At 50.1% G+C, this 14,059-nt stretch overlaps 1 protein-coding gene across 2 annotated transcripts in view; it reads right to left on the bottom strand.

Annotated features, from left to right (window-relative positions):
- Window positions 1-14,059, bottom strand: part of NTNG2 (netrin G2) — a 447,915-nt gene that overhangs the window by 32,162 nt on the left and 401,694 nt on the right. The window contains exon 7 of one of the 2 annotated variants that reach the window (XM_069237102.1): window positions 6,464-6,556. The exons of the other annotated variant lie outside the window; for it this stretch is intronic. Within the exon in view, the coding sequence (XP_069093203.1) occupies window positions 6,464-6,556 (93 nt within the window). The remainder of the gene's footprint in view (window positions 1-6,463; window positions 6,557-14,059) is intronic. 2 annotated transcript variants of the gene reach the window in all.

Genomic DNA, 14,059 nt, shown 5'->3' with positions numbered 1-14,059 from the left:
ATGTACAAGGCGACGTAACGCACCCTGCGTGGCTTTTCACGGCCTTGTAGACATGAACTGAGGCAATGCGTTGCAAGTCGATGCGTTGCCTCACCCTGCGATGGGGAGATGTGTCATGGGCGTACGGTGGGTGCTCCCATGTAACACCTATGGCATTTGACACATTCCCAGATTTACAACATGTTGTCAACCCGGGAATGTGTCAAAAGCCTACGCCTTTCCAGGGGAGGCGTAATGGAGGTAAACGATGAGAAATTACATTATCTCTCCCTGTTTTTGCCTCTATGCACACATGGTAAGAGAAAACCACCTCCATTCATTGTTTTCTTGCAGGAAGGTGTCTCTTCCTGCACAAAAACAATCACACCTACAACGCAGAAACCCTGGTGCCCGGTTGGTGCATGGCAGCAAACTGTGCTCCAGCGTTGTGGCACAGGACAGGAATGCGTCGTATCTTATATGTACAGCGCATTGCTGCCCTTTTCTTTTGACGCAGGGCAGCACAGCAGGAAGGCTTGCGGCACTGCCCTGTGGCAAACAGTAGTAAATTTTGTTTATTACAAAAATACATTTCAAAATAATTTCCTCAAATGCACTATGGTGCAAGGGTGCCTGCAGTGCGCCAGTGCAAGGAGAGGACAGGGGTGCTCCATATTTTTGTAACTACAGTGCTTTATTGCTCTCTCCCTTTTACGCAGTGCGGAAGGTCCCCTTGCCGAGCAGCGTAACATGAAAAGAGGTGTCTAATAAACTCGTGCTTGGCTGGAGGAACTCAGCCAGGAGGGTTTAAGTCTCAGCAGGACCATGGGGGTGCACTTTGTTGCACCCCCTGAAGTTTTCACAAGAGTCCCCTATTTGGAAAGACTGTTTTGGAGTAAAGTTGGGGGTTTGTAGAATCCAAGGCAGTAGCGGATCCTGGTCCATAACTCTGTTTTTACCAGTTGTGGTAATGTTTCTCAAGCCCCTGTTTTTTTTCAGCAGTTGTGGTGGAGTTTTCCAGTTCCCCATCTCTGTTTGTACCAGTTGTGCTAGAGTTTCCCGGTGCCCTATCTCTGTTTTTATCAGGTGTTGCAGAGTTTTCCGGTGCCCTATCTCTGTTTTTACCAGTGGTGCCAGAGTTTTCCGGTGCCCTATCTCTGTTTTTACCAGTTGTTCCATAGTTCTCCAGTGCCCTATCTCTTTTTTGCCAGTTGTGCCAGAGTTGTTTTCCAGTGCCCTATCTCTGTTTTTACCAGTTGTTCCAGAGTTTTCCATTGCCCTATCTCTGTTTTTACCAGTTGTTCCATTGTTTTCCATTGCCCTATCTCTGTTTTTACCAGGTGTTTCAGAGTTTTCCGGTGCCCTATCTCTGTTTTTACCAGTTGTTCCAGAGTTTTACGGTGCCCTATCTCTGTTTTTATCAGTTGTTGCAGAGTTTTCCGGTGCCCTATCTCTGTTTTTACCAGCAGGTGTGGCAGAGTTTTCAGGTGTCCCAGATTCCAGCTGCTGCAGGGATGACACAAGGAGATCTCGAGTGTGTCTCAGCCCACGCTGGCAGCACACAGGTGGGAGATGGCGGGCCCCTTCTCGATGCCACACTGAAGTGAGCTGTGTGATGTGGAGGGGGCCACTTCAAAGACTGCATGGTAGCTGGTGTAGGTTGAGGGTGTCTGCCAGGAAGGGTTGTTCCTAGGGCTGACGTCCAGCACCTCAGTATTTGTAATGGCCAGCCTGGTCAGCCCTTCGCCATGGCTCACTTTCACGGCACTTGGAGCAACTCTGGCGGTCATTCTGACCGCGGCGGGCGACGGTCGCCGCCCGCCATGTGGTTACCGCCGAATGACCGCCCGCGGTCAAAAGACCGCGGCGGTCATTCCAACTTTCCCGCTGGGCCGGCGGGCGACCGCCAAAAGGCCGCCCGCGGGCCCAGCGGGAAAGCCCCTGCAACGAGGAAGCCGGCTCCGAATGGAGCCGGCGGAGTTGCAGGGGTGCGATGGGTGCAGTGGCACCCGTCGCGATTTTCACTGTCTGCTAAGCAGACAGTGAAAATCTGTATGGGGCCCTGCGAGGGGGCCCCTGCACTGCCCATGCCAGTGGCATGGGCAGTGCAGGGGCCCCCAGGGGCCCCACGACACCCGTTCCCGTCATCCTGGTTCTGGCGGTGACAACCGCCAGAAACAGGCTGGCGGGAAGGGGGTCGGAATCCCTGTGGCGGTGCTGCAAGCAGCGCCGCCATGGCGGATTCCCTGGGCCAGGGGAAAACCGGCGGGAAACCGCTGGTTCCCCTTTTCTGACTGCGGCTTTACCGCTGCGGTCAGAATAGCCCAGGAAGCACCGCCAGCCTGTTGGCGGTGCTTCCGCTGCCCTCCGCCATGGCGGTCATGGACCGCCAGGGTCGAAATGACCCCCACTGTGTTCTCAGGAGAGCGAGACGGATCTTGGGATGATGCTTGTCGCTTCCTTCTGAAGACTGATGCCTTCAGTCTACAAAGAGCGCTTCCAGCAGGCACTGAGGCACTTCCGGCAGGCACTGAGGTGCTTCCGGCAGGCACTGAAGCACTCCTGACAGGCACTGAAGACCAGGGTCCAGGAGAAGGACTTCACCTGGCCTGGTCCCAGCTGGAGGGGTTGGGTGGCACACACATCCACGCCCAGGAAGGCAGACGTCAGAGCCATCCCGGTCCCCAGGGCTCTGCCCGTGATGCAGGAATCCAACACAAGCGATAGTGATAAAAATGTATAAAGCACATGGCTACTCTAGAGTTTCACGGCGCTATATGGTCTATGAGTGAAACAGATACAAGTGGCACATTACTGTGAGAAGAGCCAGGTCTTAAGCTTTTTCTTGAAGACAGCCTCAGCCTTTGCTTGACGCAAGTCCAGAGGGAGCTTGTTCCACCCTAAAGGGCCAAGAAAAGGAGTGACCGCCTGCTGTAGCCAGACGAATCCTAGGGATCTTGGCCAGATGATTATCAGAGGAGCGTAAAACTCTGGCCGGGCTGTAAAAGCCGATCCTGGCTGAGAGATAGTCACGTCCAGACTGATGGAGAGCTCTATGCATTGGGAGAGCTGATTTAAAAAGAATATGTTTTTCAATGGGAAGCCAGTGTAGATTACACAAATGACTGGAGATATGTTCCCGTCTTGGGAGATGAAGAACCAACCGAGCTGCTGCATTCTGAACAGTCTGGAGTCTATTCAGAAGACACCTTGGCAGGCCTTCATATAATGCATCGGCGTAGTCCAATCTGGACATTAGCAGGGCCAATACCACAGTAATCTTAGCTGGAGCTGAAAAAAGTACAAACTTGTTTTCGCCATGCGCAGAATGCCAAGACGTACAACAACCACCGAGATAATTTGATTGTGAAATGACATTTTATTGTCAAATTTAATCCCTAAATGTTTTACTCAAGTGAGATGGACACAACTTCAGATCACATTAGAAATGTAACATTGGTGGGATTTCAGATGCCCTGAGCCGTCAGTGAAGAGGGCTCTTTCACCGGCTCTCCCCCAGGAGTACTGAGTGGGACGTGCCTCGGTGGGAAGGGATCTTTATCAGGTCACACCCCAGGGTCTAGAAAGAGGCGGGATCCTCACCACCAGCAGGGCTCAGAGACCATGGTGTGAACAGCATATGTTGTGCCCTACTAAATATATGTATGTATGGGGGTTTATTTAGCACCAACCTGGCACTGTGCTAGGTGCAGGACAAGAGAAGAAGATGGAGAAGGGATGCAGGCAGTCCGAGGGAGGGTACCAAACTGGAGTTCATCATACCAGGGGTTACCTGAGCAGGAGGGGCTTCTGTTCCTCCCTGGAGATCAGGAGTGAAGAACTTTGTAACAACAAAGTAAAGTTGGTTCCCATCTGCCAAACTGTCACCACATAGGGCAGGTCAAAAGGCATATTTGGTATTCCTGAGCTAGAAGCACACCCGGTGCTCCTGGTGAACACATGAAGGGGGGGGTGGGGAGTGATTAACTATCATTTTGTGCCAAGTATGTGTTGAAAAAGTGGTGCAAAGTGGAGCAAAATTTTGTTCAGGGAATTCCGTTCCACTTGTTTTGCACTAGAAAGGTGTCTGAAAGTAATGCAGAGCAGAACTTTGCGTTGCTTTCAATTACTTTGCGTCCAAGGGGTATTACGTGGGTTCTACTTGCCAGGGTTGTGGTGGACTATAGGGTAACCTGGCTGTACCTGAAAAGCTGATCTCACAGTTCAGTGGACGAGCTGTTTTTTGGCTGTTTGTAGGCCTGTTTTATGGATTGGTGGGCCAGTTTTTACTCTGCATTTGTTTGATATTGCCACTAACATTGCCTCCAGCAAGCACACATGCAACTAGTGGCCCATATTTTGAAAAACATGAATATTGTGTGTCTTTACAGGTTCAAAACTGCCCTGATTTGCAAACGTGGGGTACTTCTTTAGCTAGCTGATCTATTGATGGTGGCCACTTTTAATTTGGTGTCCATGACTGTTTTCTGACCCAGTCCGACCCTGGTATTTCCACGTTCCCATACAACCACCTATGGTTTTTGATGCAAAGCCCTATTTACTAACAATAGTAGGCAGGGCTTTGCGCCAAACATTAACTCCTTTTTGAGATAGGTGTTAACAAGGAAAACTATTCCCAACTGTACAGCACACATCAAAAGTGGAAACAGTTTTCAAGTTTGCCTAGGCGTAGTGCAAAGCTTGCGCTAGACATGACGTGAGCACCTTTGCACCATGGTGCAAAGGTGCATATATGGCGCTCGGTACCACGATTGTGTGCCAGGGATAGATATGGTGCTTCCTGCTCGCCCCCTCTCGGAAGAGTGCAGCACTTTTAGTTGCTGCGCTGTGTTGCATGAGTTTTTAGTAAATCTGCCACCAAGAGTTCACACTCTCTAAGGGGGGGGACCACAGACAGAGCAGCTGAACAGAGATCTTTGCAGAAAAAGAGTGAACCCCCACAGGAGGAGGAGTGGTATACCCCTGTTGTGGCCAGTCCTCCGTACGCTCTTGCGCCATCTCTTGCTCTCACCGCCCCTCCGTCTAACTCTCTTTGTCACTCTCCCTGTGTCACTCTCTCTGTCGCTCTCCCTGTGTCACTCTCTCTGTCACCCTCCCTGTGTCACTCTCCCTGTGTCACTCTCCCTGTGTCACTCTCTCTGTCGCTCTCCCTGTGTCACTCTCTCTGTCACTCTCCCTGTGTCACTCTCCCTGTGTCCCTCTCCCTGTGTCACTCTCTCTGTGTCACCCTCCCTGTGTCACTCTCCCTGTGTCACTCTCTCTGTGTCACTCTCTCTCTGTCTCTCTCCCTGTGTCACTCTCTCTGTCGCTCTCCCTGTGTCACTCTCTCTGTCACCCTCCCTGTGTCACTCTCCCTGTGTCACTCTCTCTGTGTCACTCTCTCTCTGTCTCTCTCTCTGTCACTCTCCCTTGCTCGACATTTTTATTTGCTATTTTTCTGTCCTTCTTGCTCATATGTTCTCTCTTGTTTGTTTCCCCGCTCTCTCGTCCTCTTTTTTACATGCTCTTATTTTCTCTTTGACTCACTCTCTCTCTTTATCTCTTTCTCTAACTCTCTCTCTCTCACTCTCTCTCGGTCTCTTTTGTCCGCGCTCTCTTTTTTCCTCTTTGTCTCACTTTCTTTGTCTCTCTCTGTCTCACTCTCTCTTGGTCTCTTTTTTCCGCTCTCTCTTTTTTCCTCTTTGTCTCACTTTCTTTGTCTCACTCTCTCTGTCTCACTCTCTCTCGGTCTCTTTTTTCCACTCTCTCTTTTTTCCTCTTTGTCTCACTGTCTCTTTTTGTCTCACTCTCTAGGTGTGTCTTTTTTCCGCTCTCTCTTTTTTCCTCTTTGTCTCACTCTCTCTGTCTCGCTCTCTCTCTGTCTCTTTTTTCCGCTCTCTCTTTTTTCCTCTCTGTCTCACTCTGTCTAGGTCTCTCTTTTTTCCGCTCTCTTTTTTCTTCTTTGTCTCGCTGTTTTTATCTCACTCTCTCTGTCTCACTCTCTCTAGGTCTCTTTTTTCCGCTCTCTCTTTTTTTCCTCTTTGTCTCACTCTCTCTGTCTCGCTCAATGCTCTTTTAAACTTGTCTGTTCCTCTCCTTCGTGCTCATATGTTCTCTCATTTGCTCCCTCACTCCTGACCGCTCTCTCTCTCCCCGTGAGCTCACTCTGTTCCTTTCTCCCCGTGTCTCGCTCGATGTGTTTGTACATGCCTTCAGCTTCTCCCTCTTAAACACTCCCCTTTGCTTGCACGCGCTCTCTCTTTTGCTCAGGTAACTTCTCTCTTTTTTGCTCTCTCCCACTCTCTCTCTTTCACTCTCTGTCTCTTTTTTTCTCGTTCACCCTCTCTCATTCTTTGCAGGTTGAAAGGCATTCTCTCAAGCAACCTTATTTACGCAGAGTCTCCAGCAGAGGGCGCCCCCTCCCACCCCAGGGGCGGAAGGAAGAGTGCTAACACTGGCTAGAACCCCCGGAGCCCAGCCATACCTGTGTTTCCATGCTTTCGGCCTGCAGAGGGCGCCACGTGCCTGGGCTTCTCTGGCGGGTGCTTGGCTGGACAGCTGGAGCAGATTAACAGAGCTGAAAGTGCACAGGAGAGGAGGGGGACAGACGTCAGCCTGCTGGGAGACCCTCTCAGCATGTACCCGTGCTCTGGGGGTACTAATTGCCAACGCCCTCAGCCCCCCACGGAGTTAGACCCCCCTTCTCCCGAATTATAATTATACCCCACGCACCCCCGAATAAGAGCTGATTAAAACCGTTTCAGCAGTTTGTAAACTCTTCTTCCGAGGGGGGATCTGCCGCTGTAAACCAAATGATGACAAACCAGCGCCTAGAAGTCCCACCACTCAACACTAGATTCTTCTAAATAAATTTGGGCCGCAGTCTGTTAACCGTGGGTGTTTAAAACAGGCACATGAGCGCCGAGGGGAGTTAGCCCCCTTGAAATAAAAGTTGTATTTACTTTGCAGTGAATAGAAAGAGGGTTGTGTTGTGTAATGTGTTGCCTGACACCGTCGCACACCCAAGGAGCCCCACATGATGTGGTACACAGCACAAACCTACGTCTGTCACTGCGCCAGTCATGATTTTAGGCAATGTATCACCTGAGATCATGTGAATGCCTGTGAGGTCATGAGATGAGGGCTTCAGCAAGGAGAGAGCATCCATGAGATCACGTGATTTCAGGCCTTCAAGAGTTCTGTCAGGGATCAGAACACCTGTGTAATCATGTGATGTCAGAGACTACAGCACCCCTGAGAACATGAGAAATCAGAGCTATAGATGTCACAAAGACCATGCGATCTTAGTGAACCCAACTCCGATAACACAGCGACCAGATTCAGTGGAATCAGGTGATGTGGTCATAGCACACAAGGTCTGTGAAATCATGTGATGTCAGAGCCTTAGGCTCCTGTGGGATCGTGTAATAAAAGGGATCAGTGCTACCATGAGATCATGTGACATCAGAGCTACTATACACTCGAAAAATCATGTGATAACAGAGAATGCAACCCTTTTGCGATCATGTGATATCAAAGCCACAAGATATCAGTATCATCATATGATGTGATCACACAACAGAAGGTCTGCGAAATCGCGTGATGTCAGAGCCTTAAGCTCCTGTGGGATCATATAAGATCGGAGCTGCTGTGTGGTCATGTGACATCAGAGCTAAGATACAGTGGTGAAACCATTTGATAAGAGAGAACACAACACCAGTGAAATCATGTGATATCAAAGACTACAGCACCTGTGAGATCATGAGATATCAACGACCTGAGGACCTGTGAGATCATGAGATGTCAGAGCTACAAGACATCCAACAGACCATGTGTTCTTAGTGATCACAACTCTAATAACAACGCTACAACACATCTGTGAAGTGGTCAGAGAACAGAAGGTTTGTGAAATCATGTGATGTCGGAGCCTTCAGCTCCTGTGAGATCATATAATATATATAAGATCAGATTTGCCGTGAGATCATATGATATTAGAGCTACGATACAGCTGTGAAATTATGTAATAACAGAGAACGCAACACCTATGAAATCATGTGATATCAAAGTCTACAGCACTTGTGAGATCATGAGCTATCATGGACTTGAAGACTTGTTACATCATGAGATATCACACAGACCATGTGATCTTGGAGAACACAACTCTAATAAAGCTATGACATATCAGTGACATCATGTGATGTGGTCAGAGAACAGAAGGTCATAGAAATCATGTGAAGGCAGAGCCTTAAGCTCCTGTGGGATCATATAATACATATAAGATCAGAGCTGTTGCGAGATCCTGTGATAGCAGGGATCAGAACACCTGCGAAATCACGTGATATCAATGACTACTGCACCTGTGAGATCATGAGTTATCAGAGCTGCAAGACCTCACACAGACCATGTGGTCTTAGTGAACACAACTCCAATAAAGCTACGTCATATCAGTGGCATCATGTGATGTGGTCAAAGAACAGGTCTGCGAAATCATGTGATGTCCGAGCCTTAAACTCCTGTGGGATTATGTAACTCGTGAAATCATGTGAGAACAGAGAATGCAATCCTTGTAAGATCATGTGATATCAAAGCTACAAGGAAGCAGTGACGTCATGTGAGGTGATCACAGACCAGAACGTCTATGAAATCATGTGATTTTAAATATTCAAAGCTCACACTGTAACATATAATATATGGAATCAGGGCTACAGTGAGCTCATGTGATAGCAGGGTCACAAAACATTCTTGAAATCATGTGAAAACTGAGAACGCAACACCTGTGAAATCATGTGATGTCAGAGCCTTAAGCTCCTGTGGGATCATATAGTATGTATAAGATAAGAGCTGCTGTGAGATAATGTGATATCAGAGCTACGATACAGTCGTAAAATCATGTAATAACAGAGAACCGAACACCTGTGAAATCATGTGATAGAGATACGAAATATCAGCGACATCATGCAATAGGAGTAGAAAGCAGAGTATGCATTTGTGATTTCACTGGTACCAAAGATTGGTGAGATCACGTGAAATGAGGGAATAGAACTGAGATGACAGCGGATACCCTGCAATATCAGGGATCGCAGATATGTGATATCAGAATTGCAACACTAGAGAGATCATGTAGCATTACTTATACAAAAGAGCCTTTGAGACCACGTGATATCACGTGACATGATCCAGTCTATCAGTTAATTTGATACCAAACATAGCACTGGTGAAAAGTGTGAGAAGCTGCACTGGTGGACAATGTGAGAAGCTGGCACTGATGGACAATGTGAGAAGCTGGCACTGGTGACCAGTGAGAGAAGCTGGCACTGATGACCAGTGAGAGAAGCTGGCACTGGTGACCAGTGAAAGAAGCTGGCACTGGTGACCAGTGAGAGAAGCTGGCACTGGTGACTAGTGAGAGAAGCTGGCACTGATGACCAGTGAGAGAAGCTGGCACTGATGACCAGTGAGAGAAGCTGGCACTGATGACCAGTGAGAGAAGCTGGCACTGGTGACCAGTGAAAGAAGCTGGCACTGGTGACTAGTGAGAGAAGCTGGCACTGATGACCAGTGAGAGAAGCTGGCACTGGTGACCAGTGAGAGAAGCTGGCACTGGTGAAAAGTGTGAGAAGCTGCACTGGTGGACAATGTGAGAAGCTGGCACTGGTGACCAGTGAGAGAAGCTGGCACTGGTGAAAAGTGTGAGAAGCTGCACTGGTGGACAATGTGAGAAGCTGGCACTGGTGACCAGTGAGAGAAGCTGGCACTGATGACCAGTGAGAGAAGCTGGCACTGGTGACCAGTGAGAGAAGCTGGCACTGGTGACCAGTGAGAGAAGCTGGCACTGGTGACTAGTGAGAGAAGCTGGCACTGATGACCAGTGAGAGAAGCTGGCACTGATGACCAGTGAAAGAAGCTGGCACTGGTGACTAGTGAGAGAAGCTGGCACTGATGACCAGTGAGAGAAGCTGGCACTGGTGACTAGTGAGAGAAGCTGGCACTGATGACCAGTGAGAGAAGCTTGCACTGATGACCAGTGAGAGAAGCTGGCACTGATGACCAGTGAGAGAAGCTGGCACTGATGACCAGTGAAAGAAGCTGGCACTGATGACCAGTGAGAGAAGCTGGCACTGGTGACTAGTGAGAGAAGCTGGCACTGATGACCAGTGAAAGAAGCTGGCACTGGTGACTAGTGAGAGAAGCTGGCACTGATGACCAGTGAGAGAAGCTTGCAATGGTGAGCAGCGTGAGAAGCTGGCACTGGTGACCAGTGAGAGAAGCTGGCACTGTGGACAGCTTGAGAAGCTGGAAGTAAGGGGCAGAGTGGCAATCGGGCATTGTAAAATAGCGTGAAAAGGTGGTACTGTAGGCAGTACGAGGATTTGCACGGGGGTAACATGAGAAGCTGGCACTGGTAGGCATTATGTGAAGGTGGCACTGGATGAAGTGTGTGATGGGGCATCGATGGGCCGTGTGAGAAGGTGGCAGAGGTAGCATTGTGCAAAGCTGCCACTGGTGTGTAGTGCCTGGAGCTGGCACTGATGAATAGAGCGTGATAAGTTAGCACTGGTATGCACTGTGAGAAACTGGCACTGGTAAACGGGGTTATAAGCTGGTACTGATAGGCACTGTGAGAAACTGGCACTAGTGAACAGTATTATAAGCTGGTAGTAGTAGGCAGCGTGAAAATCTGGCACTGGCGAACAGGGTTATAAGCCGGTATGGGTAGGCAGTGTCAGAAACTGGCACTGGTGGGCAGCATGTGAAGATGGCACTGCTGAACAGTATTGGACAAACAGGCAGAGTCATCGGTGTGCGAGGTGGCACCGGTAGGCAACGTGAGAAACCGGCACTGGTGAACAGCGTTATAAGCTGGCACTGGTAGGCAGTGTTAGAAACCAGCACCAATGAATATAGTTATAAACTCTCTTTGGTAGGCAGGGTCAGAAACTGGCACTAGTGAGTAATATGTGGACATGGCACTGCTAAGCAGTATTTTACAAGCAGGCTGGCACTGGGGCGTAGTGTGTGAGGCTGGCACTCGAGTCAGTATGAGAATGTCGCACTGCCAAGGAGAATGATAAGGACCTCTCAATCTGGCAGACTTCACGAGAACAATCTACCCACCGTAAATTCACATAGCGCCATGAAGTGGTTCAAGGCGCATTCCATCTTTTGAAATGGTTGGGTTCTAAGAACTGGATCAGATTTGAGGTGAACTGGGAGCGCCGCGTGCCCTTCTCACTCACAGTGACTGTGCCCTCAGCTGGCACCGGAGAGCCTGGCAATATCACCAGCTGCCTGCTGGGGTCTGGCGTGGGCACGAGGCACTGTTTCGCCTACTTTGCACCCACAGATGGCGTCTCTTGCTGAACTCAGCGGCGCCCACATCAGCAGCGCTTTGTTCCATGCTGGTGACACCCTCAGCAGGTGGCACTGCACGGGGTGCCCAGGCGGGAGCTCTGCCGGGGGCAGGGCGGGGCACCGCAGCCTCCCTTGCCCCCTTGTTAGCTCATCTCTCTGCCCCTTGGTTGCAGGAGGCCCCCCCAGCTGCACGGCTCTAGAGGAGCGGAGGTGGAGTAAGGGCTGACTTGACTGAGATGCCCACCTTGGCTCTGGGGAATCAGGTTCGAATCTTGGCGTCGCTCAACATCCTGTGATTCTGGGCAAATCACTTAATTTCCCAGCGCCCCCCAAAAATATATATGTGTCCTTGTGGAGCTTGACTGGTGCTCATGTAGAGGGCTCCTACCTCTGGATCGAGTTCGAGGTATTTAAAACTGGAAAAAAATACCTGGACATATCTGTAGTCAAGGGTCACTGTATGGAATCAATTGGGCTGACACACCCCAAAAAAATAAACTAGAACATGTTATGTTGGACATGTGATTGAATTTTCTCAACGGTCGTCATCCTCTCTATGCCAGGCCCCAATTGTGGCACTGCGCGCAAAGGGCGGCCTCGGAATGAGGGGGCACCCCGAGATAGTGCAGCCCAGCCATATTTACAAAGTGGCTCAAGGATTGCATTGCCCCACTTTGTGACCCCTTGTGCCACATTATGACTGCGTCAGGCATAATGTATACATGGCGGGGCGGCGTCCCGGCAGTGGAAGGCCCGTAAAAATGGTGCAGTGAAATGTGCCATTTTTAGCGTGATTTTTACCACCTGCTCAGAACGGGCGTTGGAATGACCGCCCGTTACTTTCAGTGGGCCTCCCTTTACTTTGCTAGATTAGCGCCATTATTCATGGCGCGAATCCTGCGAAGTAGCACAATGGTGTCATAAACGATGACGCTATTGTCCTTATGTGCGCCATGGTGACCCATGTCGTAGATACGGCGCTACTATGGTGTCCTTAGGTGCCGTAAGGGGGCACAAGGAAAGTGTCGCGTCACCGTCTTGTAATTCTGGCCCAAAGCTTCTTGTAAAGTTGCGCCTTTACGATGGTTAAAGGCACTTCCGTGATGCTAGCCCAGCGCAAAATGTGTGTAAATCTCCCCGAAGAGTTTAGTGCTGCAATGGGTGCAATGCAAATAGAAAGATCTGCTTTTCAAACATCTCCTCGGATGGAAAAAGAAGAGGGGGGAGGCGGGTGGGCTACCCCAGGGGACGCCCCAACCCCCGGAGCACCGCCCCACACGTGGCCGAAAAGCAGCGGATTAAGGGGCCGGCCCGGGCTCGGCGGATTAACGACGCAAACGTGCGCACAGATGTAACCTGATTTCTCGTGCGCTTTACTGTGACCCCCCCACAACCACCCGGTCGCCCCTCCCCCCTCCACATCACAACAGCTCGTCTCCTCACGGGTTCCATCAGGGTATATATACAATACTTAAGGGGTGACGTCCCCTATATATTGATAATGGACTCAGCATCCCTCTCCAGGGGCTGTGACCCCTAGGGTCATCCCTCTGTTTTTGAGGGGTCTCACTCCTTCTGAGAGACTGTGACATTGAAAACATTCATCCCACTTCACTGGTGACCAGTTACACCTTCTACTGGTCCCATTCACTGACACCGGCGCCCGTGAGCAGCCAGAGGGCGGGGGGAGGTGCGCCCTGTGCCCTCCTCCTACCCTGGGGGGGGGGGGGGGGGGGGGGGGGGGGTTTCCCGTGAATCAATTACCACACCCCAGGGAGTCTGGGTACCCTTAGATCGGGGTACCCCCGGGGATCTGCACATGTTATATCAGGGCCCAGGCTAGTGTTTCTCCTTGTTATTACTTAATTTAAGCAAAAGTGTTGCATGAACGTTAACAAGGCGCTATATTCAAGGGCTGGGGCGATACAAACTCACACAGGAGCCCCGAGGATCATTTTCAGGCCGTCTTCACGCTAAAAGCCCCGGGGCTGTCCAAAGTACCAACCATTTTAATGTTAAAGTCAATGGAGGGTCCCCGGGGGACTCTGGAGAGACAAGCCATGAAGCCAAAACTAACCCCGAGGGGCTCTGTCCCACTAAAGCTCCCCCCTTAAACATCAGAGCCCTCCCCGAGGGGTCCCCGAGAGTTGAGGGCGTCCTGTTTGGCGGAGGAGTGTCACCAGTCACACAAGCTGGAATAACTAGTGTGAACCACCCCTTGGGAACATGTGTCACTGCGCCTGTGACGTCACTCCTTTCCTGGATTATTTAGCTCTGACGTCCCTTCTCTGCAGCATTGCGCTGCTTTGATATGGCAATCTTATTTCACTGCATAGCTCTGATGTCACTCTGATGTCATTATGTACTCTGCTCTCTTCTGATGTCACAGCCCTGCACATCATGCTCCTGTGACGTCACTCGGTTGATGCACTGCGCTGCTATGATATCACAATCTATTGCACTACGTAGCTCTGATGTCACACTGACGTCATTGTGTACTTTTCTTTTGTCTGATACCACAGCCCTGCACATCATGACGTCATTGAGTTGATGCATTGAGCTGCTATATCACAGTCTGATTGCACTGAGTAGCTCTGATGTCACTCGGATGTCATTATGCACTCTGCTCTCGTCTGATGCCACAACCCTGCCCATCATGCTTCTGTGACGTCCCTGTGTGGTTGCATTGCGCTGCTATGATATCACAACCTGATTGCACTGAATAGCT

Source organism: Pleurodeles waltl, chromosome 6 (assembly GCF_031143425.1).
Source record: "Pleurodeles waltl isolate 20211129_DDA chromosome 6, aPleWal1.hap1.20221129, whole genome shotgun sequence".
NCBI classification, from domain to species: Eukaryota; Metazoa; Chordata; class Amphibia; order Caudata; family Salamandridae; genus Pleurodeles; species Pleurodeles waltl.
The sequence above is the reverse complement of the archived record's forward strand: the minus strand, read 5'-3'. Positions and strand labels throughout refer to the sequence as shown.